Below are 26,248 nucleotides of genomic sequence, written 5' to 3'. Positions count from 1 at the left end.
GAATCAGTACCTATGCTTTACCACTTTCGAATCGACCCATAATTTTAGCAGGGGGGGGTCTCCTGACGATAAGCATCTGCTACTATGATAGTGGAACGTTTGTTATAACGTTTAAATGTCAAGATTTTATTTTTTTGTCGCCAACAGCGTCCTTTTACTCCATGTTCTCGGCTCATCAACCCAAGGTAAGCCCACCGAAGAGTGCGCGTTTGGCAAGTAGGGATAGCAGCGTTGTGACGATTGGTGCATTGGCGAAAATCCTTATTATTGTCGCCGCGTCTGTAGCTAGGCGACCTCCTATGCTTTCGCTGGGTGGCCTCGAATACGCCGAATGGAAAGGTCCAGCTCTTCCGATGTTTGCGACGTGAGGCGAAAGTGACGGCTCTTTGCCCCCTGGGCCCCCATCTGCCAAGATGCCATCGTTCGCTTTCAAGGAAGTTCCATCGTTCGAGAACGGGTTGTTTTGTGCCTTTGGGCAGATTGCAAAGAACCGCCCTGTTCGCTTTGGAAGCTTCACATGTTCAATTTCTGTTCACCCGAATCGATTCCAGTGCTAGATCTGAACCCGTCGTAGGTATTGCTAACGAAACTATTCTAGGAGCTGTCAAGATACGCATGCTAAATGACTAGCTCTGTAGAAATTCTACGGCGCATGCCTGTCTCGATCGTATTCGTCGCAAAACTTGCCTTGTAATATACAATTTGGGGCGCGGTGGCTCTAGCACGAAAGTTCGCTACTTGGAAAACCACTTTCCCACTTCTGACCAATCTGGTAATTAGTTCTTTCATGAAGGTCATGAAAACTTTTTTCGAGAAACGCGTAGTCAAACTAAGGCAAACGAACAGGCCCTTGCACATTGTTTTGTGCGAGGTCATCGCAGAAATGAAAGTTCGGCATCTATCAGCAAGAGCTTAATGTAACTGCCATTTTATGGCCGTTATTTTCTGTTTGTGTGGCTTGTTAAAACATGCGTGACCGTGGGTAAGGCAAATGAAGTTATTGAAGAGTCAGGACGTTTGATGTGTTCGGATTGCAGAGTCACCACTTTTGCTGCAGCATTTATATATTTAGTACCGGCTCTCTTTAAAGACGTTACAGTACAGGTACACTTCATAAAAACAATCTCACAAAACACGTTGCACACCTGTGTATTTCAATCACCAATATTATTTAGAGGTGTCTTGATTAAAAGTAACTGGTAAGGTTTTTAATCTGTGTGCTCACCTTTGAGAAATGAGTGGGCGGCGCACAAATTGTTTTAAAGTTGCATGCGTCATGAACAAACATGAAAAATCTGCACTGATGCATATTTTTGACGTGGGAACTGCACGTCACATGACCCTTAAGAATTATGGGGATAGGAACATTTTTAGTTTTACACCAAAAGCTGGGCACCAAGTGCCAGTCCTGGTATATTGAGAGTGTCCTGACGAAGCAAAAATCAAGTATAGTATAAGTATTATGTCTAAAAAAAGTTGTATTTGCATGTAGCACCTTTCACGATTACAGACATGCCGGCTATGAACCCCCGTATTCGAAACGCTGCCTGATTTAGCTTGACTTGTCACCGACTTCATTTCAGCGCAAACGGGTTTTGAACATGCTGTCTTTAGGCTGTGCCAAGGCAGCACAAATGCACAGACGCGCTTCAAATGCACTGCATTGAAGGCGGATTCAAGTTAAGTCCAAGTCAAGCTGCGTTTCTGAATATGGGGGTTAGACTCACATGCTTACTAGACTACTATCGCTAGCAATAACGCTGCAAGCACAGATTAGGTTGGTCCAATGTCAGAGCCGTACCCAGAAAATATTTCCTGGAGTGTTTTTGTGTAGAACAGCTAACTTTGGCATCTGGTGGTTAATGTGAAGGCGTTGAAATACTAAAGTATTGCCAAAAAGTTAAAGCATTTGATAATTTTGGTGGCTTCTAGTTATGGCCCTGCAATAATGTTCATGCATAGAGTCCTCTTTCGGAGCTGGCCCAAGACCTGCGGTGGCTCTGTGGTAGAGCACTTGACTGCCATGCAGAATGCTTGAGTTTGAATTCGGCTAGAATGGTGACCTTCACTTGTGTTCATTGGGATTTTTGGCCCACCGAGAACACCTCTGACACTGGCAACAAGATGTGGGCTCTTTTATGCTATCATACTTAGGTTTTTAACGGCTCTTTCCACCGACCTGGTTTGATAGGCACTGTGAATCACCTGTGCCACATAACCGCGTACCATGGGTTGTGGTATTTGCGTATCCATCGCAATTCACTGAGGGAAAGCATTTCATTTCATTTATTTACTCTCAAGGCCGAAGCATTACAGAGAGGAGCGGGTATACATCGTACAGAAAATCAGGAAATACAGCAAATCAAAATTATATGCGCACAATGGCGGTCTGAAAACCATAAAAGAAAAGAAAGACTGCGTGATGTGAAGAAGAGGCAGGGTGGTTGTAACAACAGTGTTCAGCATGGTTGCGTCTTTGAATGACACACGCACACAAAAAACTAACAAGAGAAAACACAGCGTGACTTAAGTGGCGAATTTACGCGAAATAGTTAGAGAGGGCGTTTTTAAACAAAGTGAGGTCAGGGATAGCAGCGATAGGGGCGGGAAGGTGGTTCCACTCATTTGCAGTTTTCGGGATGAATTATTCAAAATATAAATTCGTGCGGGCGCTAGGAACGCCCACTTTAAACTGATGATCGTTGCGTGAGGAAACGTACGATGGGGGCTGGAAAAGAGTGTTGCTAAAAGACGGAATACAATGAAAGATCTTATGGAACAGGCAAAGGCGAGATATTTTACGCCGCAGTGAGAGAGTGGGTAAGTGAAGATTGGCTTTCATCGAGGTAACACTGGACGTGCGATGGTAGTTTGACATGACAAAACGTGCCGAGCGATTTTGAACCGCCCCGATGCCGTCAGCGAGGTAATTGGTATGTGGATCCCAGACTGATGACGCGTACTCGAGTTTGGGTCGGACTAATGTTTGATAAAGCAGAAGTTTAAGGCTAGTCGGAACCAAAGAAAAGTTTCTGCGCAGATAACCTAATGTGCGATTCGCATTGTTTGTAATATAATCGACATGCGTGTTCCAAGAGAGATTGTTAGAAATATATACTCCTAGGTACTTGTAGGACGAAACCAGATCGAGATTGCTGTGGTTAAGTGTGTAGTCGCACGGTACATTATGAGAAATACAACGGGAAATTCGCATAGCCTTGCATTTAGTAACGTTTAGCTTCATTAACCATGCGTCGCACCATGATGAAATGGGATCCAGGTCTGTTTGAAGGGCAAGATTATCTGCGTTAGTCCGGATTTCACGGTAAATTACACAGTCATCGGCAAATAGTTTGATGGATGATGAAATGTCTTTAGGTAAGTCGTTGATGTAGATAAGAAATAGTAGGGGACCAAGAACTGAACCTTGCGGAACGCCGGACGTTACAGGGCTAGTCGGTGAACAATGGTCGTTAGCAGTTACAAACTGGGTGCGGTTAGATAAGAAACATTCAATCCAGTTTAAGACGTTAGCATCAATATTTAGCGCGTTTAGTTTCAGAAGAAGTAACTTGTGGCAGACGGTATCAAAGGCTTTTGAAAAATCTATGAAGACACAATCAACAGTAGATGAACGATCAGCAGCAGAGAATAAATCGTTGTGAAGGCCAGAAGCTGTGTCTCACATGAATAATATTTCCTCAACTCGTGTTGGTGAATGCTGAAGAAGGCGTTACTTTCAAGATAACTCACGACGTGGGTGTAAATTACATGTTCGAGAAGCTTGCATGGTACACTGGTTAGTGAAATGGGGCGATAGTTCCCGGGACTATGAGCGTTTCCTGATTTAAACAAGGGAGCCACCTTCCCCACCTTCCAGTCCTCTGGGAGAACACCTTCTTCTAATGACTGATCAAAAAGTCTCGACAGAATAATTGAGGAATGAACGTCAGTGTTTTTCAAAAATTTAGAAGAAATGCCATCGACGCCTGGTGACGACGAAATTTTTAAATTTTGGATCAACTTGCGTATGCCGGCCCGGTCAACGTGTACAGAATTCATCACAATGAAATCGCGAGCTTGAACACCTGGAAGGACGGCAGGAGTAGTGTTCGTAAAGAATGAAGAAAATGCATGGTTAAGGGTGATACAAACGTTCTCACTGGAAATTACTTCGTCCGTGTCAGTGGTAAGTTCAATCTGTTTCCTATCGCTTACATTAACGACCTGCCAAAATTTGTGGGGATTGTTTTGCAGAATTATTGGTAGCGTTTGCTGAAGAAAGGACTCCTTTGCCGTGGATAAAGCATGCTTGTATTCATCGGCTACCTTTTTGTAAACCTCCCATCTTTCAGATAAATTAGAACGCTTGGCTTGGCGTAAATTAGAACGGCGCGGTGGAAGGTCGCACAGGTTGTGGCGTATACAATGGCAGACAAGGCGGAGGCATTGCCCAGACGGTTGCATAAGTCAGTGGCGCGGCAACAGGTGTTGATGGAGAGGCAGGCGTAGGTAATGGCAACGCCTCAGAGACCTGCTCCTGAATAGCCTGTCTGATTGTCGGCGTAAGACGGTTCGTTGGTGCTTCGGTGGTCGGCAGATACGAAAGACACGAAAGCTGTCGTGCGACTTCTTCACGTACATATACTTTTATCTGCTCCAGCAGGGTGCTGTCACCACTGACGGCCAGGGAAGCGAGAGAGTCGTCTACTGTCGTTGACCACTGAACTAATGCACGTTGCTTGCGAATCTCTTCCAAGTTCTGGCACAAGGTCACAAGCTCGGATACGGTACTTGGGCCCTTTGCCAGCAACATTTGAAAGGCATCGTCTATTTCTTTCAAAATATGCCTGATCTTGTCTTGCTCGGTCATCTCAGGGTTAAAGCGCTGGCATAAATCGATAACATCTTCAATGTAGCTAGTGTAGTTTTCGCCCTGCCTTTGCGCTCGTCTGCGTAGGCGCAGTTTAGCACGCAGCTTGCGCACTGCGGGGCGATTGAACACAGCTACAAGGGTGGTCTTGAAAGTGGTCCAAGTGGTAAATTCCGTACGGTGGTTTGTGAACCACAGGCTGGCAACGTCTTTGAGATAAAATGGGACATACTCCAATTTCGAGGGGTCGTCCCACTTGTTGGCGACGCTCACCTTTTCAAACAGCTGCAACCAGTCTTCCACATCTTAATCCTCGGTGCCGCTGAAGAAGGGGGGATCCCGTTGGCGCAGGGTGGTAGGTACGATGACCAGTTGAGATTGGGCCGTGCTCTGCAGGGGGGTGCCTTGCTCGGTCGTCTGATCAGGCATTGCTGATGCAGTGGGCAGCTTCCGGCTTCGAAGTTCCAGGTTTGCGTACCCAGCACCTCCACCACTTTGCAAGGGAGTTTAATAGCGACGCCAGGTAGTAGGCAGGCAGCCAGTACGGACAGAAATGCTCCAGCAGTCCAGTGTCTACAGCTCGTGCACACACTCGCGCTTCGCACTCCGAGAGAGATGGCCCCACTAGTCAGTGCCTTGCGAATTCCCCACTACACCATGTTCATTAATCCACATACACTTGCTCCACTGGCTCAGTTTTTCGTTTGTGGGATCTGAGGCTCCAACTGTTAGAAAAACTAGCGGAGGAGGAGGAATTTTCTGATCAAAACCTAAAATCTGCGGCATTATAACACCGTGCTCTATAAGAGATCCTTTCACTTGGACGAATGTCAAACAAGGGTTTTAAATGGCTGATTAACCTAGGAACTAGTGAAATCTTTTAGCAACGTAGTGAAATTGAGTAGGCTTCAAATATTTTATATTTTCGTAACAAAAAACTCATTTCAGGCCGTAAGCATTTTATTTTCAAAACAGAAACTGAAGAAGGCATACATACAGTGTGGTACTCAACGTTTCTTCAGCATCATTTGTCAAGCTGCTGCTAACTATTTGACACATTCAAAAATGGTAACAGGCACATGCAGCATCGTACACTCGCAGCAAAATACGACACCAGCACAGCCAACATGCCATGCTATCGTTTCACTGGCCTCGACGAGCACCTCCTTAGCCAGAGCGACAGTTCGGCACACAGCACGTCTTGCGTCATCGTTTGTCATGCTGCTTCTAATTGTCGCATTTGAAAATGCCAAAAGGCACAGACAGCACCATATACTTATAACAAACACGATGCAAACGGAGTGCACACACCATGTCGTCGCCTCTCTGGCCTCGACCAGTGCCCCCGTAGCACCTGTAGCGCTTTGCCGTGGTCAGAATTGGCAGCATACAAAGCTCTCCCATAGAGTGGCAAAGAATTTTCGTGACTCGTCAAAAGTATTGACGTACTATGTCGTAGGTATTGTGACAGCCCACAAGACAGCAAACCATGTTGCTGCGGTTCTGAGCCATGGGACAACAGCCCTAGAAGAAACATTAAGCAAAACTGTGAAAAAGCATAAAGAGGCTGGCACAAACACTGCCAGCAGCCGCGGCGTTCGAAATCTTCTATCGCACCACAGACACGTGCGCCGCCACTAGAGGAGTTTCCATCTGCGGATAGTTAGAAATACAGCAGGCTGATAGTTGACACAACAGGTAACAACAACACACTGTTGGTGTAGAAGGACAGCTTGACAGTACAGTTTCTGTACCGTACAGTGGATGCAACATGCTACTGTATTATGTGTTCAGCTCAAGTAATCGTAACATCACAAACAACACAGAAGGAAAGCTAGACAAGGAACTCTGTGTGCAACAAGTAACCATGCCATACAGTCAAATGTGGCAGAAAACTATATCAGGCTAGGCAAGATGGCAGGATAATGTAGCCAAAACAAATGCTTGGGTGAGCTGGCACATAAGTAAAAATGATAAACTGTGCATCAAGAATACAACACAAGGAAGCAAGTGTGAAGATGTACTGCCAAGATTCAAGATGGAAAGCGGTACATTTTTCTTCCTTGTGTTGTGGCCTTGGCATGCTGTTTTATCATTTTAGGGGAGTATAGTAGATACAGTAGGCAAGAGAATCACAGAGTTGGCACAGAGAGAAAGGGGGCCAATACATTTGCCTTACTTAAGTAACCATATCATACAGGTTAGTGTTGGAAAATTCATAGCTCATTGGTAAAGGCATGTTGCCACCACTTAAAATGACATCTCCTCTCCCGCATTTCTTGTTTTTATTTAAGCAGGCTATTTTTTTTTTTCGCCATTCCAAGCATGGGCAGATATTCGGTATTGTGGTTCAGAAAAGAAAAATTGACTCTCTATCTGGGTCTTCCTTGTGACTGCCCTAAAATGGAAAAAAATTGGATGTTTGGATAACTTAATTTTTTGTTTTCTTGAAACGGGGTTATCAGTTGGTTCTCATTGTACCAAAGCTTGTAAGTTTAAACAAAATCAATATGTTTCTGTGAATATTTCTTCACTTCTTGCTTAGACTGGTGCAATCAATTAGTATTATTGAAAATGATGAATATATACTTATGACTTCTAAGATTTCAACTGAAATGCACAATCTTTAGTTTTTAGGCTTTATTATATTTTTTTATTTGTGGCAGTGCAAAATTCCCAGTTCATTGTCTAGCCAAGTACATAGCTGTAAGTCTGCCATGCCATTTCCTTTTTTGTGTGGTGGGATTGATAGTTAGGAGTATTAATGTGATAGTCATATTTTCGGTAATTTCAGTACCTTTTTTCAATTTTTTTTACTCTGCATACTTGAAGTTATTTTTACACTGTTCTGCCTTAGGTAGACAAAAATAAATTAATTTTGAGTTAAAATCTAAAAATATTTTTAAGTAGATGGTGATATACCTCAAGGCATGCGAGTAAAAAAATGCTCATGCTTCATCTGGCCTGCAGTTGTTCTTACTTGTCGCAACGGCTGTTTGTTTTTTTTTCACACGTGCCACTGACATTGATTGGGATGTATCTGTGCATCAAGCGGGAACCACGGGGAGTCCGTGTGAGTTGGACAGCGACTGTCGCCGGGTGAGCCATTATGCGTGTCACAACCACAGCTGTGTCTGCCAGGTGGGACACCAGGAAGAGCTAGTCAATGCCAGCCTCACCTGTGTCTTTGGTGAGTGGTTGAAGCCATATGCAATATCACAAATAGTGTTTCTTTTCTTATTGCCCCAGCTAAAGCTTACTCAAAAACTCTTCGTAGTTATGGTGCACATTAAAGGGGCAGTGTCATCAAATTTGTGGCTTGCGTGTTCTTTGTTGCAAACGTTTCTCATTGCTCCTGGAAGCTTGGTACATGCTTCGAGAGTCGAGTATTTTTTCGGCATTTATAATTGCCTTATTTGTGTGAGTGACTCTTGGTTTCTGGGCGTTGAGTTGGACATTTACATCACTCTTTAGGAAGCTTGTACACGTGTGCCCATAAAGCTCTGACGCACGCAGTGCTTCATTGTCTTCTCTTGCACACTCACGTGTATGATCATCAGGGCGCTGAAATTCTTTAATAGTGAATATTAACATGTGGTATTTTAGTATACTTTTAGTAACCAAAATTATGGGCACGTTTCTTTGTCTTTGCTGAGTGATAAGTGTAAAAAAAAAGCATGGTTGATTCCTCCATCACAAAAGTCGGTATAACACGAAAGTAAAACCAGCCCTTACCAAAGTGGTTGAATGTTTACTGTGCATTGATATAAGGTAGCTTGCCCAATATCTTTTGGTGTTTGACAGCTGTAGCAGCCTTTAATGGAAACTCGCTCTCATTGATGCTTGTTGGTACATCTCCATCCCAACTAGAAATGCCCACGCTTTATGATTAAACAGACATTTGTGGTAGGTGTCGCAGTTAATGGTGAGAGCATAATCACAAAACTGGGGCGAAAGTTGCCTGCTCGTGGCTTAAAGGGTTATGGAATGCCTCGGCCCTACCCAAGGGTAATGGAACGCATGTCCTGTTGCTTCTGTTGGCTGACTGCAATTTTTCTTGGGTCAGGTCTAAGCGGAAAATGCAGTGGTACAAACAAGCTGAGCAAGTATAGCTCTTTTTGGTATAGATTGATGCTGGTATACGTTAATGTTGATAAAAATACCTGTTTTCTTTTGAAAACGTGCTGAATGGTAATGATGCATAGCAACGATGTATTGAAGGAGTTAATCGTGGTGTTGACAGTCTTAATACATAACCACCCCGCCAACCAAAACTACTGTTTGAGGACAGCTTTAGATATAAAAGGTGTGTTTGTACAGCTATAAGAGCATGTTACTGCTGTGCAGTGGATAGTGCATCCGACTGCCATTGTTGCATACCCAGTGGTCATGGGCACAACTCCTGTTGATAGCACTTTTTTCTTTGCCATCTGATCATGAACATTCCTCAGACGTCCAACGGAAATAAGTCACTAAAGTGTGGGTGGACCCTTGCACAAAACACTTCGGTGTTAAAATGTTTTGAAAGGCAACACTTACAGAACTACGCTGCTGCCGAGAATTTGCATCCGCAGAGAAGTAAAATAAACCAGGTTTCTGCAACAGTAATTCTGTGCTTCACAAATCATAATAATTGCCTAGTTGTTGTCGAATTGTAAAAGGCTTTCATTATCCAAGTTGTTCAACAAAAATCTAAAAATAATTGCAGAAAAAAATGGTAATTATATTATAATCTTTGGTAATCGGAACATATGATAACTGTGCAAGTTGTATGAGTTACCGTAACATTTTCTTGCCATAGAACAAAGAGGGAAGAAAATAATTTTGGTTGCAGCATATTATGCTGTGCCAGATAGTATAAATAAATGGCTGTGATCTCACTGTTTTTTTTTTTTCTTTGTTAATGCCGCACTATGAGTAAATGAGAAGTGTATTCTCGCATGACGCAGTTGGCGTGCCAGTAGGGGAGCGTTGCTTGTCAGACGAGTCCTGCATAAACCGCAATCGAACTCAATGTGGAAGCCGGCATGTCTGCGTTTGCCGCCGTGGATTCTACGAACATGGTGGTGTCTGCAAAACGGGTACGTCTTCGGCACTTTTGTTCTCTGTACTCAGACGGCTGTAAAGGGTCACATTTTTCATAGCAGACTGGCATAAAGAAAAAAGGAGGTCAACACAGTTGAACGCAGATGTAGCGTTGTTATCAAGTTCTCACTTCCTGACAGGTTATTGAAGTGTTAATTCAGCACTTTTAAAGGAAACAAAAGGTCATCATAGCAGAATTTGTGAACTTCTTTAACACTGATTCTAAGAATGTACTTCTGAAATCGGTGATGTCAGCCTGACATGTTGGCACTGACCTTACGCTATGAAATAGGATGGGAGAAGGTTAGACTTCATATTCTAAACTGGTGATGAAATTTTCTTGTCAGATCAACAAAAAAAAAAGAATGTTCATGGGTCACCTCAGCCAATTCAAGTGAGGTGCATCACTTTTGATGTCCAGAAATGTTCCTGCAGGGGTGTTAGCATCAGTAGTTTATTGGTGAGTAGAGTCACCACAGACGTAAATGGGGCGGGGGGGGGGGGAGTCGATTTTCTTCAATGTCTCACACTGTATGGTTTAGACCCATATTCTGATATTCTGAAACACTGCTTACATGGGGCCATTTTCTTACTTTTCGTGAAGAGCCCTCAATGCATCATTATTTTAATGAGTTCCTTGAAAGAAGATCAATGCTTTCAATGCAACATTGAAGCTCAGTTGTTTCATTGATGCATTACAATAGGCTTTTACATGGAAGTAAGCAATAAGAGATTGAGTAAAACATTTAGAACAGGAGTTTCAAACTTGCCTCAGTTAGTAGGTCGCAGTCAAGAAATTCAGTTCTGCAAGTGTTAGGACAGTGTACATTCTGAGACTGGAAGGGAGGTGTTTGAATATGAACGAATTGTCACTTAACGTTGCCACTTGTAAGGACGTCTTTCCCATATCTAACGCGTGGGTCACTTTTGAAGGGAATTCGACGACAGGTTTTGAAAAAAATATATCAATGCACTTCCACAATGACCAAAATCTAGATGACAATGAAGGCTCTTTCTTGGCATATGAGATGAAAAGGCGAAAAGCTTGCACATCTCCTTATAGAGGAGCATGTAAGCGCGAGTGTCTGTTAGTGGTTCAAGGGTCTTGCGGTTTGTTTTTTGTCCGCTAATACCAAAAAAAAAACTTCACTGTAAAAAGGTTTGGGCCAGTTTGCTGGCCCTCTAAGGCTGTAAGTATGCAGAATTAAAATATGTCTTTCTCCTCAAACAATATGGGATTGGAACAGATCACCATCTTCAGTGTTTGATGGAACTTTAATGTATTGTTGGTTTTATGAAAATATTCATCATGGTTTTTCTCTGCATGCTGGTAGCGTGTGTAATTCTTCTTGTCTTGCTCACTTTTTGTAAGTTATCGCTTGTATATCACAGTACATCAGCTGCTTACTTTATGTCTTCTGTAATGCCTGTAAAAGTGATGAGAGTATTGAGCCAATAAATTAACAAACAAATTGCCACGTTGTCCAGACAGTTGCACTGCGACAGTAGTGTATTTACTATGATGCTTTTTTATGAGAGTAACGATAAGAAACAATTTCTGAGTGGCTTCCAGTAGTGATGCAAAAGCAAGTAAGATTGAATATTAGGCATTGCTTCCATTAGTCTTGTCAAGGTTTCTTCTGACTGTGTGTTGCAGGGCGCAAGCTCGGCGACCCGTGTCGGTCAGATGCCCAGTGTGAAGCCGGCAGCAATGCGTCGGCGTGCCGCGGTTCCTCTTGTCGCTGCAAGGACGGCTACTATCAGGAGTCCATAGGGGGCAACAGCACCTGTGTGCCAGGTATGCCCGGGTTTTTTCTTCTAGTGCATTTAAAATACATTAGGCGAGGTTACAGTGAAGATCGAATGTTAGAGTTGACTGCAGCTAAACCTCGGTACAGTGAAAGTTTGCAATAAATGGGCAACTTGTTTCGTTATCTCAAACCTTCATTAAAAGGACACAGAACCTTTTGTGCAGAGCATAGTCACCGAAGGAGTCATTTTCACATAAGAAAGACCGAAAGAATGTTCAAGTAATACAACAGTGCAGTAAAACTGTAATGTCAATGTTGTGAAAACAATCCCTCCTTTTTTTTCTTCGAGATTTGATTGTGCTTGTTACAGCACGTGTACGTTACGTGTATATCCGAAAGAAATGCAGGTCCAATGTCCTGTGGTGATACGGGTTAAATTAAGGTATCGTGCTTATTCTGCCACTGCTACCTGTCATCAAAACCACGGGGCTTGCCAAAGATAGTGTGACGTCCATACTATGGTCACCAAACTGAACCTATCCTCTGTTGATGAACATACAAAATCAAAAACCATTAAGCACCAAAAAAAACAAAACAAAACAAAGAGCTTGTCTAAAACCTGCATGAAAGCGGGTAACAACCGGCATTATGGCACCTCCAATTATGGTAGTTATGTTTTCTGTTTTGCAACGTTTTTAAGAATCAAGCAGGACCCATTATGTCATGGGGAAAATTGGTCGCCACTATGCATTGGGTTAAAAAATGCTTCCAAGCCTCTTACCTCTATGCCAAATGTCAAACCAACTAGCCCAACCATTCACCATTTTGATGCTAAAGTAAGCAGTTTATTTGCTGGTGTGTGTGGCACATTATTGCAGAGCAGACCATAGCTTGCCATGGTAAAATTCATTTTTGACAGTGTCAGCAGCACGACGAATGAAGTTTGTAGAACAGAGCATGGGAGCATAAATTGTATCCAAGGCTGATGTTCCTCGATTGTTTGCAGGCAACCCTCCCTTGCTGCTGTGCTACACCAACTATGACTGCTTCATCCGGGACCGACATCTTGTTTGCGATGGCAGGTTTTGCCGTTGCAGGCAAGGCTACCACACCGAACTTACTGCCTGGGGCTGGCGATGCGCAGGTCAGTACTCTTTTATGGCAAAGCTGTTAGTCGCATGTCAATTAGAATTTGATTGTGAGAGCAATCATACGAATGTGTAGGCTTGTGTGAATGTGAATTTTTAGTTTGAAGTGAATTCAGGCAAATAATAATTTTGGTCAAATAATTGCAAATCAAATTAGAATAATATACATATTGTATATTTTAAAGAAAGATGGGTGTGTTTGTCATGACCTAACTAACCTGCTCAATATTTTTTTTTAATTTGAAACAGGGCCCGTGCAAATGACATTTTTTTGCATCAAAAGAAGCAAAAACAACTTTAAATAGCAGCAAGATATTACTTTTGGTAAAATGCAACTGATAGCTTGTGAAATATGTTACATTTTCAAATTTACTCCATGTAAAGCTTATAAGTTTGTATAACGAGCTTTTAAATTGCAGATCTTGAAAAGTGTATCAATATGAGGGGAATATCTTTAACTCTGAAGTGGGGCTTTGTGGCAGTGCGGATTTCTCCTGGATATGTTTTCATTGCTCAGCACCACTTCACTGCAGTGAAACCACTTCTACAAGAACTTGCATGTGAATTATCATATGGCCTATGTAAAGGCTTTCATGACTTAGCATCCCTCCACTGCAGTGAAACCACATTCACAGGATGTAACATGCGGACTAGTATGCATCTATTCATTCGTCCCGAATAATTCGAAAGCTTCAATAATTTAAATTCAATTCAAAACAAACTTGAAAACTGCTTTATTTGATTGAATATTCCAAACATTCGAATATTCACACAAGCCTACGAATGTGACAAGTGCATTTTGCCGTTGTCATATGAGTATAGTTAACGAGCTTATGGCACGAAAAAAAACATCAGAGAAGGACAAGTGCCATAAGCTCGTTAAGAATGAACCAACTAGCCTAACAAGTCACTCTGCTGAGTATAGTTACTTAAACATACATGAGCCACAAAAAAAAAAAATCACAGGATATCCACAAAGTGAATAATAATAAGTAGGCGAAGCTGTAGGATTGTTTGGTGTTACCGTAGATCACCCGTGAAATACCACTCATGTACATAAATGAAGGGCAAAGTAGTGTAAAGTTATATTGTTTATTTACCATAAATGGTTTGTTGTGTTGAGTTGTGAATTTGATTTTGCCTTGATTATTACTCCTTTGTGGTATCGGATTTAGCCTGAAGTTGGCAAAGTCAAGGTTTGGGCACGTTCCGCTGGTGGCTGTTGGTTGTTTCCGTCATAGGGAATGCATCGTAGAGCATATTGAGATTAAGCCAGCTGGTGCTCGTGATTATCGTCGTCAGCTTCATCGTTATCGTCATGGCACATAGTGGGTACCTTGAACGTGCTGTGCCGTTATGGCAGAAAGAGAATGTCTTGTCTGGAACGCGCTTGTTCTTCATTGTCATCATCATGACGTATAGTGGGTACCTCCTTGCATGCGTTTGGCCACAGCGAACAATACCAATGGGCAAGCCTTGAACTTAAGGCACTTCGCCCCTGAAACACTGGGCTTGCGGAGAAAATGCAGCACAGTCACAGGGAAAGCTGGAAGAGCGCCGTTTTCAGAAACCAGTGCAAACTCTCTTGAGGCTACTACTACAAGTGCACTTGCAAGGCACCCTCTTTTCCATTAATTGATTCAGGGGCTGGTGATATGGCTGAACCTTTTGTATTTAATGGGTTGGAAGCATTTAGTGACCCACTCGTTACGTAATTCATATTGTGTGGCGGCTGGTTTCACAATTGCACAACATATAGTTGAGGGTGGCAGAAAGTTGGGTGAGGTGATGCAAGGTCGCAGGGATAAAATACAATTTTTCACCCAGGACAGGGTGGGGTGGAGATTTCACAGTACCATAGAATGATGGGGGGTGGTGGTGATAATGACAAATGTGGGCAATGTGTGTGCTACTTGTCTTGTTTTGCAGATTCCTCAGGCTTACAGCGACCTGTTCATGGTGGGGTGGTGTCCGTGTTCAGGATTTCACCAGCAGCCATCCTTATCGCCTGCATTATATTGGGATACATGTACGTACTACATACTTTATATTGACATGCAAACTTGTTTTTTTTTTCTATTGTGAGTGGGTTTCAGCAGCTATAATTTCATGTCTTATCGCTCTCTGCATGAATATGTTGGAAGCATCTTGCGGGTTTTTATTGTTATCCTAAGATTGCATGCATGGTGTGAAATTGTTTTTTTATTCACTTACTGTTACAATGTTAAAGTCATCATACTCTTGAGGAAAAGTACAGATGCAGTCGAAAATCACATAAAAACAAGGCGAGAACTTGAATTGCACTTAAAAATTATGTCAAAAAGCTGAAAAATGGAACGAAAAAAGCAAGATTTACCATATTCACACGACCGATCGTTGACCGATTTTGTCCTAATATGATATCCGAAGTTGGGGGGGCCAACTTAGAATCGATAGCTAGTTTCGAATGTAAAGGCTTTTTAAAAATGATCCCCACGTATTACCCCAAAGCTAGCTTTTCTGCACAGCTAACTGCTGTGAAACCACCTTGGTTCATTGGAATTCGATTTTTTCGTTTTCAAAGACATTGTAAATAATTTTACGCTCTTTTTCGCCCCCTGTTCAACTTTAGAAGTGTCGACCTACATTCGAGTCGACTTGCAATCGTGTAAATACGGTATGCTGGAAAGACTTCCTGCATTTTTCCAGCGCTCTGCAACACTTTTTGAGCATGGTCAGAAAATGCTGCCGATAACCAGTAGAGGCTCCTGAGTACACGCGAGCCAAATAATGTAGCACAGCACGCCGCCTGCGATTCACAATAAATTATCAAAGTCAGCAAGAAATTGCTTTCTTTTCTCTCAACAAACAAAGGAGGAGGCTTGAGAATTACTTGTAGAAGGCCTTCTGTGAGCCATGGGCTCATTTGAACATGGCACGCTCGTTCATTATAGGGATTGGTGCGGGAGGCCACGACTTGTCCAAGTGTTCACGTGCGATCACACTAGAAAAGTCGCGTATTCTAAGAAAAAAAAAAGAAAAAGTGCACAAAGTCACCAGGCGCTCGTGATGTTATTTGCCCCTGCCATCCCTCTCAGTTTAGCTCTCAGTGCTTTCGTCGGAACGAGAGAAGAGAGAATGCGATTGCAGCGTATGACAAATCTTAGTGACTCCGCTCGTGCTGTACAGATTTTTGAATTTTTTGCGGTGTTGAATTTGTGAGGCAATAAACTCTTTTAGCGAGTCCATTCCCTGGTTACTTGAAAAAGTGTTTCAAGGTCCCTTAAATTATTACACCTTTGTTTGTGGTGGCCACATTTACTGCTTTGCAATCTTGTGCATCGAATTCAGAATAGAGCAAGACCATCTATGGTGTTCAGAGTTTTGGTTGCTGCTATGCATTCGTTCGACAACAGTTTCGCAAGTTGACCTCGTCATGGAACATCCACATAATTATGTAGAACTGATAGCAGTGTAGCTGGTAACTTTGAGCAACAGCAAAAATTATTATTTGGCTGCTTAAAATATGCAACCCTCTCAGCAGTGCCCTTTCCGAAAGAAACTTTCATTTGCTCTAAGTGAAATGGTTAGTTCGCACCAACCTCAGCCACTCTTTAGGCAAAACAGGCAATTTTTAGGATAATTTTGAATTGTATTTTTACAGTATGTATATAACATTTTATAAAAAAATATATATGTCGTGGCCTATCTCACACAATATTAAAAAAATTGAAACGAGGCTTGTGCAAATGCTTTTTTTTCCTTCAAAGTAGGTTGAAACAACTGTGTTTCTACACCACAAATTTGTGTTACTTTGTAACAACATGTTTAAAGCATAAAAGCTGGTATAACAAGCCTTTAAACTTAAAGAAGAATTGATCACTGGGGGGAGAGGGGGGTAATATTTTTATTTAACCTGGAAGTGGGGCTTCGTGGCAATGTGCATTTTTTTGTATAAGTGTTCTCATGGTTTAGCACTCCTTCATTGCAGTGAAACCACCTTTACAGAGAGGTTACATGTAGATACATTTATGCAGTTTTGGTGACAACCTAAGAATAAATATAAACTCGACCCACGAGACCACGTTGCCCTTATTTCCCATGCCTCCACACCACAAAATGAAGTAGTTCCCAAATAATGGTAAGGATTTTCACACATACAACCATTATCTTGCAATACTTCATTGATATTGAAATAAAGAAACCAAAGCTTGGTAAAGAAACTTGAGAAGACATGCAGTTCAGTGTCAGCTTAGCAATATATGCGTTGTTTAAATCGCAACCATCGCAGAGTCCACAAAGATGCAATGTACATCTCTCGAAGGCGAAGTTTCTGCGCGGTACCTTTGGTGTTACTAAAACAAATAATCTCAGATTTATATTTAGCGTAATATTTAAAATAACGGAGTTGTTCTTTTGTGGTTTCACAAAATGAAGCAGGGGCATTAATTACATTTTATATGGTAGTTTGCATTTTTGTTTGTTTAATTTACAAAACTTTTGCTGCCAGGTTTCTTCTTTGTCTTCTATAACTATTGCAATTGTGGCTCAAAACGAAGAATGGAGAAGTGTCCTGAGATTGACTTTGTAAATTTCTATTTTTGTGCTGCCGTAAATACCGAATGTGCGTCTCGTAGCCATGCTTTTGATCGTGTTTGAGGTAAACGCAATATTTCTTTTGAAGTCTTGTTTCATATAAGTAAAAGCGCGTAGCACTCATTGTGTTTAACAGTGAGGGTCATTGGATACGTTTTCGTTAAGTTAATGCCAAGGTGATTGATGTACGCAGCTAAAGTAGTGGTGACCAAAAGCTGTAGGTGAATTTTTTTTTTTTTTCGCTTTGACAACTTGCATTTCATGATGTTGCCATGATCCAGTCAGCCCCTGATTATTAATCTTTTTCGAAGCGGGACTCAGCTTTGCTGGAACAGGGGTTCCTTCTATGATTGTCTGTTTGCCAACATCTGTCTCCGCAGACAAGAGGGTTTTTTCTCTCCAGTGGATGGGGACTTTGCTTTCACTGGGGAGTGCAATGCATCCTTCGTGTTTTCTTTCACAGGACTCTAATATAAACAAGTTATCACTACGTAATACACACACAATACAGGTGAAATGAAAAAAAAAAAGCAATGTTAGACAAAAGTAAGACTTCCTGATAAGATATCATTAAGTATGATACAATGCCTTAAAAAACGAAATCTTTTTTTTTTTGCTCAATAATAGTTTTAGCGGCATTGCTTGAGTAACAATCACGATGAAACTGATCGTGATCACTGCAGCGATATTACATAGTGCGTGTCATTTCATGGTTTGAACAAACTCGTATGGTGTTTCTCCTGCAAAGCGGTTGTGCATAGAGTGTGAGACATGCTTATGCAATGGGCACTTGAATTTGGCACATAATTTTGAGCCGGTCAAAATCAATCCGTTAACTTTTTCGTTACCATGCCTATTAAAATCGACCACCGGTGATCAATGCCTTGTATTTGTTTCTCATGCACCCAACACTTTCTAGTAGTTGGTCCAACCACTCAACTTTCAGAATCAATTTGAATTTGGCCGTTTAAGCAACTTGGCCTTCTTTGACAGGCCTTTGCGTGAACCATTGTGAGTGTATTGTTGGAAAAGTGCACTAGGCTGGTGAACTTAACAGAAGTGCGTGCCCCTCGTGATTATGCTGCTGTAACATCGAAGTTCTGCAATGAAAGAAACTTTTGTAAGCCAAATATTGAATTAAAGCATTAGCTTCGCACTTTGATAGTGTTCAGCAGTAATATTTGCCTGACATTAATGCCAGCTATTCAATAGACAGTTGTCACTAGGAGTCAGGAAAAATTTATTCTACAAAAAATATTTCCGATCGTCCACTGCATGATTAAAGTGTCGAGATGGCCTTCTCAGACAGTTTCCAGCAGCATTGGTTTTGCTTGTATTATATCAGACACAGGGTCGCTTATAGTGTCGCTAGTCGCTCCTATGGCGTAGTCGTCATGCGCATAGCTGCGCACCAATGCTGCAAAACACATGTGCTGCTCGAAACTCTCTTGCAACCCCACCTGAATTGAGTGAGAACAAACTTAGTGTTCGAAGATGACAGCACCTGAGCTTCAAGTTTTATGGAGACAATGTTTTGCATCAGCCTGAGTCATCTACAGCCTTTCATGGGTTTGTTTTCTTTACGATCTCAAGTTGTCTCCTTCGCCGCAAGTGCATAGCCGCTGACCTTTGTGCACAATCTTATAGCTATTCTGCTTACGTGCGAGGTCCACACTTCGCTGGGGTCAGGCGTGCTGGCTCCGACTGCAGAGTTTCTCCTAACGACAAGAAGGTTCCCAAAGCAGATCTTGGTCCTGACATTTTCGCCTCCATTAAAAATGCAGCCACCGCAGCCGATATTCAATCCCGCGACCTGCAGGTTAGCAGCTGTGTACTTTAGCCACTAGACCATTGCGGCGGGGCAAAGCCCTCATGAAAACAAGTCCTCCTTAAATTGGCAGCTATTACAAGTTACTTTTGTGTGCAATTTTGCAATTCTTTTGTTGGTAAATTCTTAATGCCCTCAAGTAAAAGTTGTGTGTGGCACCTCCTCTTCAGGAAGCGACGCCAGAAGCCAGACTCTGGGCAAGGGCTGCACGATCGCCCGTTTGGGAGTCGTACCCATCGGTACATCATCCCATTTCGCCGTGGAATCTCCCTTCGGGAGGTGGCTCAGCGTGAGTTTATGTTCAGCAAACTATGGGTGTTGATTATGTATTGAGATTAAGTAATGCCTTAAATCTTTTTCAATTTTCATATTTAAATAAAATTCTCAATAGACGTGCTTTTTAGCTTGCTAAAGGCAGCTATGCTACTCAATTTTTGTTTTTGAGACATTATATTACGAAAAATGAATTATCCCAACTTTTCTGCAATTTCATCATTGAATATCCTAGAAAAATTTATATGGGCATATTCTAGAATAATCGGAAATCACAGCTAGACTATAACTGTAGTTTTTTCTCTGTTCGTGTAGAAGTGATTGCTATTTGTTACATCGTCGTTGGGAACGCCAGAATTTTCGTCAGTTGTACTCCTGTCACAAGCGAGCGCTTCATGAAGCACACAGTGCCCACCTTCAAGCGACAACAGAAACTCCTGGCACCAAATGTTGCGCCTATTTTTACTACGACTACAAAGGAAGGTCAAAAGTGATGGTTATAAATATTTTTATGTGAGGGTCTGACCGGTTTTCATGCCCTTGGTTACAATTCCAGAGGGCATGGTACTGTTTCATTCTGAACTAATGAAAAGGGGGGTTGGACATATTAGGTGCACCCTGTGTGATGAGCTCAGGTGGTGTTGAGACTCCCCGTGTGCACTACCACACTACCGTAGGAGGCCAGAATGCGAGAACAGGAGACTCATTTGACCACCTCCTGCCACCCTCAGCGGCCTGCAGTCTGCCTCCTGAACCACCACCATACCATCCAGCTGAAGAGGTAAATCTTTTCTCCTCACCTGGTTTACTCTGTGACACATGGCTAAATGTACATTTGTTAACCTTTTCATAAGTGATGATGTACGTGCTTGAGCCAAGTGGCTGATGCAACATGTTACTTTGCGATAAATGACATCACATGCACAATCGGGCCAATAATTGTGTGTGTAATGGTGGGTGGCTTGAGTCAGTGAATAAAATTCATTTGTAAACAACATGCATATCTCTCAAGCCTGTAATTTTAATGAAGGCCAACAGAGAACGAAGCCGAGGCAGCTGCAGGGAATTTTTTGAAGTCTTTTAGCTGTATTGTAGTGATTACGATATAAATGTGAATAAATTAAAGTGAATGGCAACTTGCTGCTGGCCAGCAGCATGTTGCCTTTTTATTTACTTTCCATTTGTCCATCAGTGCCCTTGTCTACGATGTATTTTATCTAAATATATTAGACCGAGATCGCTAAAACCACGCTGTGCCCAGAAAAGTAGTTTCATTAGCCCAGAAGACCGCTCGAGATGGTACAAGATCCGCAATTCATGCTGTAGGCTCTCATTGTTCCCACTGCCAAGCATCACCGTCTTGGCACTGTTCAAAAGCTCAGTTTCATTTCTCGATTCCACCATCCTCACATACCAAAGCTGCAGTGGAAAGCAAGGGGGGGGGGGGGATGAACTAATGATGATCGAGACAGTTCCTCGAAATTCGCTACATATGCAGACCTCATTTTATGGCTACCAACACTGCCGACAGAACACCTGCCTGTAGGCTTGAAAATAAAAAATTGTTGATTATTGTTTTTTTTTTTAAATAACTACGGCATTGTCGACATTAAGCATCAGCAAATCAATGCTCATTTTGACCAGCTTCAACTGAGAATTGCATAGAAATTGTAAGCATAACCTTATCTGATCATATGTGGCTACGGAGCTAAGGAATTACCTACATAACACTCACTTTGCTTGAACGAGCCACAGATTGCACGCGCATGACCAAGAAAACAAAAACAAAAAGAGGTGGAATGTTTTGTGCAGTCCTGTACTGCATTCATAATTTAGCGACCACAAAGATAAGCAGTGTGCTTGATCCATACACAATGTGTAGCAACACGAAGGTTGCATGGGCATGGCTAAGAATGGTAAAGTCAAACTCCGCTGCAACGAACGCCACTTCAACCGCAACATGGAAAAATTCACGATTCCCCATCAGCGGCCCATAGGAGTCAATGCATAAATATTGTCGCCACAACAAACACTTTTTCTTCGATTGTCCTGCTTCAACAACATTTTATGATGCAATTCTAGGTTCAAATACTTATTGCTATGCTGTAAACTCAATGTCTAACATTTCTATGCATTTTCAGAGTCTGAAAAATTTTTTTTTGAATTTGAATTGAATTGAGTTTTATTGACATAAAAATAGTGTACAGTATACAACAGTGTAAAAAATGCATCTGAATGCGTCAGTGAAGTCTAAAGCACGCATTGGCACCACGAGAAATCGCCGCTGTTCAGCAAGCATGGGTGCTGCCATTGCTTGACAGCGATAGCAATGAGACTGCCCTGCTTTTGCTTTGCCACTGGCTTGCTTTTGAGCCCCAGACGATCTGAAGCTGAAGCTCAGTTGCTCAGTTCATGGTTTTCTTAACACAGCTGCTGGGTGCAACCGCGGCACGGTGCCTTTTCCGATTCTGATGCTTATCATTATGTTCGTGCTTGGCCAGTGTGGTAACTTATTAGAGCGGCTGCTCGTCCGCATTATCAACAAAATCAACTAGCCGCGAGTGATCTATGATCAGAATGGCATAGAATAATGGAAAAGTCGCCGCTCCACGATACCCTGCCTCCTTCATCTTGACGTTGTCAGATACTCTGACAGCAGACAGCTGCTGGTGCTAATGTGTTTATGCAACTGTTTGGTTCGTTCACAAAAGCGGCGTTAGGCGTTCTATTAGCGTGCTTTTCACCATGGCCTCGCTATGCATGGTTGAGTGACGACGTGACGCTGCTGGGAAAGAATAGGAAGCAGCGAACGTTTTTTTGAACATTCTTTTGTTTTGCTAGCTCAGATCAGCTTTTTTTTTTTTTCAATTTCACTACAAGGAAATTTTCGCTTCAAAATTTTTTCACGCCTCCTCAGTTTCATTGTAGCACGGTTTCACTGTAGTAGCTAAGCTTATATGATTAGTAAATTTTAGGTTCGAAGTAAATAGTTATTTGGTCAAATTATTTCTATTCAAACTTGAACAGTATAAATCACATATTATAAAGAAAAGTGGTCATATTTGTCATGACCCAACTGATGTGCATATTTTTGAAGTGCACACAAAGCATGTGCAAATGTCATTCTTCTATATTCAAGAAGAAATGAAAGAAACTTTGAATAGCATTTGACTTTTGGTTGAATGCAAGCAATAACCTCTAAAATATGTTACATTTTAAGTTTACTAGAAGCATATAAAATGGTATAACAAGCTTTTAAACTTAAGAAAAAAAATTGTGAATTGGTGCGAGGGTAACGTGTTCATTTAACCTCGAAGTGGGGGCTTCGCTGCAGGATAGATTTTTTTTTTTTTTTTTGGACAGGTGTTCTCACGGTTTAGAACCCCTGCACTGCAGCGAAACTACTTTTACAGGGCCCCATTGCAGTGGTCTAGTGGCTAAAGTACGCTTCTGCTGACCCACAGGTCGCTGGATCGAATCCCGGCTGCGGCAGCTGCATTTCCGATGGAGGCGGAAATGCCATAGGCCCGTGTGCTCAGATTTGGGTGCACGTTAAAGAAGCCCATGTGGTCGAAATTTCCGGAGCCCGCCACTACGGCGTCTCTCATAATCATATGGTGGTTTTGGGACGTTAAACCCCACATATCAATCAATCAATCAACTACCTTTGGAGGGGCTACATTTAAATCATTATACACATATTTTTAAATTTTCAGTAATTGAAATTCGAATCGAAGTGGATTTGAGTACTGTAGTATTCATACGAATATTCAAAGTGCTTCAATAATCTCACACCTTTGTTCATGGCTTCCTGCTGTTATTGGGTGCGGCTTATCTAATGCGATTGTAAGAGTAGAGAAATTATGTAGGATCATGCTATGCGCTTTCATAGCACATTCATGGAACATTCTATGCTACATTTATGGCAAAACAGCACAAAGCAAAGAGCTGTCGCGCAGATCATCATGATGGCCACCGCCCAAAACGATGGACGTGGAATGTCATAACAGCATAGGGTAACCACCATTACTGCAATGGTTAGTTTGGGGTGCGACCATTATGCAGGAAGACAAAGAGAGACTAATTTTGTTTGTAGAATGCAGGGGTGTAATCTACTGCATGAGTGTATTGACGGTGTTAATAAATATGGTGCCATGCTTACGGCAAAACAAAAGGAACAGTCTAAGCAGTAGCGCCGTTCTTCTTCACAAAAATGTAATTAATATTTTCAAGGCCTTCGTTACTATCTGGTTCAAGTTCAGTGCAGATAGATTGAAGAAGCTGGTGCAGCATAATAAAAAATGCTTAGAAGTCAGTGTGAATATGAATTCAGTGGTGGGAAACCTGTGCCAATTTTACCAACTGGAAATTACAGTGCCATTGCTGCGCCACTCAGTGGTTTTGGAACCGAAACTAATGTTGACAGCATGCATACTGAGCGGATATCACGGGATGTTCGCCATCTTTTACTTGCGCTGTTGCAAAAGCACGGAATCAGCCGATTACCTATTCCGACTTCTGCACGATTGCGGCGGCGCCTTTTTTATTGACCGTTGAAAAAAAAAAAAACGAAAGTGATGTGGTGACTACCGAAAAGCGTGCCAGTATGACTTACCACCGACAGAAAGCCTACAGGTGTGGAGTAGCGCCGCTTTGAGCTTACTGCACGCTTTTAATAGCCGCGACTACCTGAGAACACCGAGGCGCCGATCGCTGCCGCCTCAATCGTTGTGCGGGAGCGTGTTTAGCGTACACCGCTTTGCAGAAACGAAAGCCGCTCGCTGTTGTGGATTGCGGGGACCTAGACAGCAAGTGTAGCACACAGTTTCATAAAGCGGCAATCCAAACACACCTCCGTCCGCTGCCACGTTCTTGCTGTATCTGTGCACAGTCTGAAGTGTAGTGGGCATAAGCGACTCGACACGGTGTGCACGCCAAGTAGGCGAAGTGTTGCACACAACTAGCTAGTAGACGATTGGCTCGCTTTGGCGGCATCGCGTCTTAAAGAAGTCAGTTTTCGCTAAGTATTAGATCATGGTACACATTTATGGTGGACAGCCGATTATGTCCATTTCCTCGCTATGTCAGGCACTGCATTGGCTGCGTATCCAGGACTCTGCACTAGTATCGAAATGCACTTTGGTGATGTCACTACGTGCCATGGGATGGTCGTGCGAGAATGTTGATCTTTTCTAAACATTGGCAAAAAAAGTAGTGGCTTCATGGTGGATACTTCAGGCAATATTTGCTGTGACACTGCACTTACTTCTTCTCGAGTGGGGATGGGGCGTTGAAGAAATACAAATAGGTACTTGGTTATAGGCGTGCACATGGGGGGCTTATTGCCAGCCCCATACATTGACATGGTAGGGTGGGGGACGATGCTGAGAGAGGATTCTGCGCATGCTTAATGTACTTTGTGGTTAATGCATCATACGTTTAGTGTGTAGTTAGCTGCGTTCCCAGCAGATTCTTGGTATGTATGTAATAATGAGGTTTTGCTGCAGTGAGCTTTGAAAATGTCTGTGTTTGCATGTGTTTGTGTGTACACTGCTACGAATTTTATGCTGCAGCTAGCTTGCTGGTGCAAAATTCTTCACTATTTTATGTCACCGCTTCTGTACATAATCCTACTATTGTTTATTTTGTGGGCTTGCTGCTTCTGTGTAAATGATTATGTTAACTGAGGGAACATTAAACTAAATTAAGGCTAAACTTTCTTCCTCCGTGTGTATCACGAAAAGCTTGTGCCTGCCCCAATGGCTGCTCCAGAATGCTGGAAGGCATTCCTACCACTGTGAGTGAGAATGCAGCAGGTTCGTGTACAATTAAGAACTCCATGCAAAACAACCCCTACGTTGAAAAGCAGCTCCGTCCCCTGAAGAGCTGAATTACTCATTTGTAGAGGCAGATGAGTAAGGCAGTCGAGTGATTCAGCTCTTCCCACAAGTTCGCATTTAGCTCTAGAATTCTTTGCAGTCGTTCTCGGGTGACATAAAAAAATGTATCTCCACTTGAATGTTGGCATACAAGTGATGATAAAAATTTTTTTTCAGGAGCCGCCACCGACCTATGAAGAAGCGGTACGAGGGCCTGTTGTGCCTGTGCCTCAGCTGGTGCCCGGAGGAACTGCTGCTGCACAGCCAACGCGACGTGCCTGAGAGACTGCTGTGTAACAGTTATCATCATTGCACTCATCGTCACCCGCCACCTGGCTGCACGTCGTCAATAAACGCTGCATCAGAGGAAGCTATGTGGAGAGGCCTTCTTCTTCAACATGGCTGCAGCAGGAAGGTCATGTACAATTTGTGGCAGTGTTGTTAAAATTATGTAAATTTTTGTTCCTCGTTTAAATCCCCCTCTCCAGAAATAGTTCACACACTTTTAAAGTTCTTCTTTGTTGTTTTCTTCCCAATATTATCTAGAGGGAACTCTGGCATTGCAATCGCCCAGCCACCATGGGAATGATAGTTAGTACACATATTTGCCTAATCTTTGGGCTTGCAAGCCTCGAACACACTTGTGGCTTTGTTTATTGCTTTGTCTTCATTCTTTTTTAAATAAAAATGGAACTGTTGTGAACTTCCCGAGCTGATTTGAATTGTTGAAACTAAAACGGTCCAGGTGGTGAAGCATAACTGCTTAACTTTTGCTGAACTTCGTCTTGCGGCAAAGTATATTCCACCAAACAGAGCCAAAAAAAATAGAATATTAG

The 26,248-nt window shown here is 42.4% G+C and overlaps 1 protein-coding gene across 3 annotated transcripts; it reads left to right on the top strand.

Annotated features, from left to right (window-relative positions):
- LOC119166908 (uncharacterized) lies at positions 1–26,248 on the top strand. 3 transcript variants are annotated; one of them, XM_075867601.1, is made up of 9 exons: positions 1–185; positions 7,926–8,063; positions 9,823–9,954; positions 11,616–11,756; positions 12,716–12,853; positions 14,787–14,886; positions 19,431–19,549; positions 20,169–20,314; positions 25,590–26,248. In XM_075867601.1, exons 1-9 carry the CDS (start codon positions 116–118, stop codon positions 25,692–25,694), a joined length of 1,089 nt encoding a protein of 362 aa, XP_075723716.1. In that variant the 5' UTR covers positions 1–115; the 3' UTR covers positions 25,695–26,248. The 3 variants fall into 3 exon arrangements, with proteins under 3 accessions (XP_075723716.1, XP_037274195.2, XP_037274196.2); XM_037418298.2 differs by having other exon boundaries at positions 20,145–20,314; XM_037418299.2 differs by having other exon boundaries at positions 2–185; positions 20,211–20,314.

The sequence above is a fragment of the Rhipicephalus microplus genome, chromosome 6, assembly GCF_043290135.1.
Source record: "Rhipicephalus microplus isolate Deutch F79 chromosome 6, USDA_Rmic, whole genome shotgun sequence".
NCBI lineage: Eukaryota > Metazoa > Arthropoda > Arachnida > Ixodida > Ixodidae > Rhipicephalus > Rhipicephalus microplus.
Note: the sequence above shows the minus strand (reverse complement) of the source record. Positions and strands in the feature narration are given on the sequence as shown.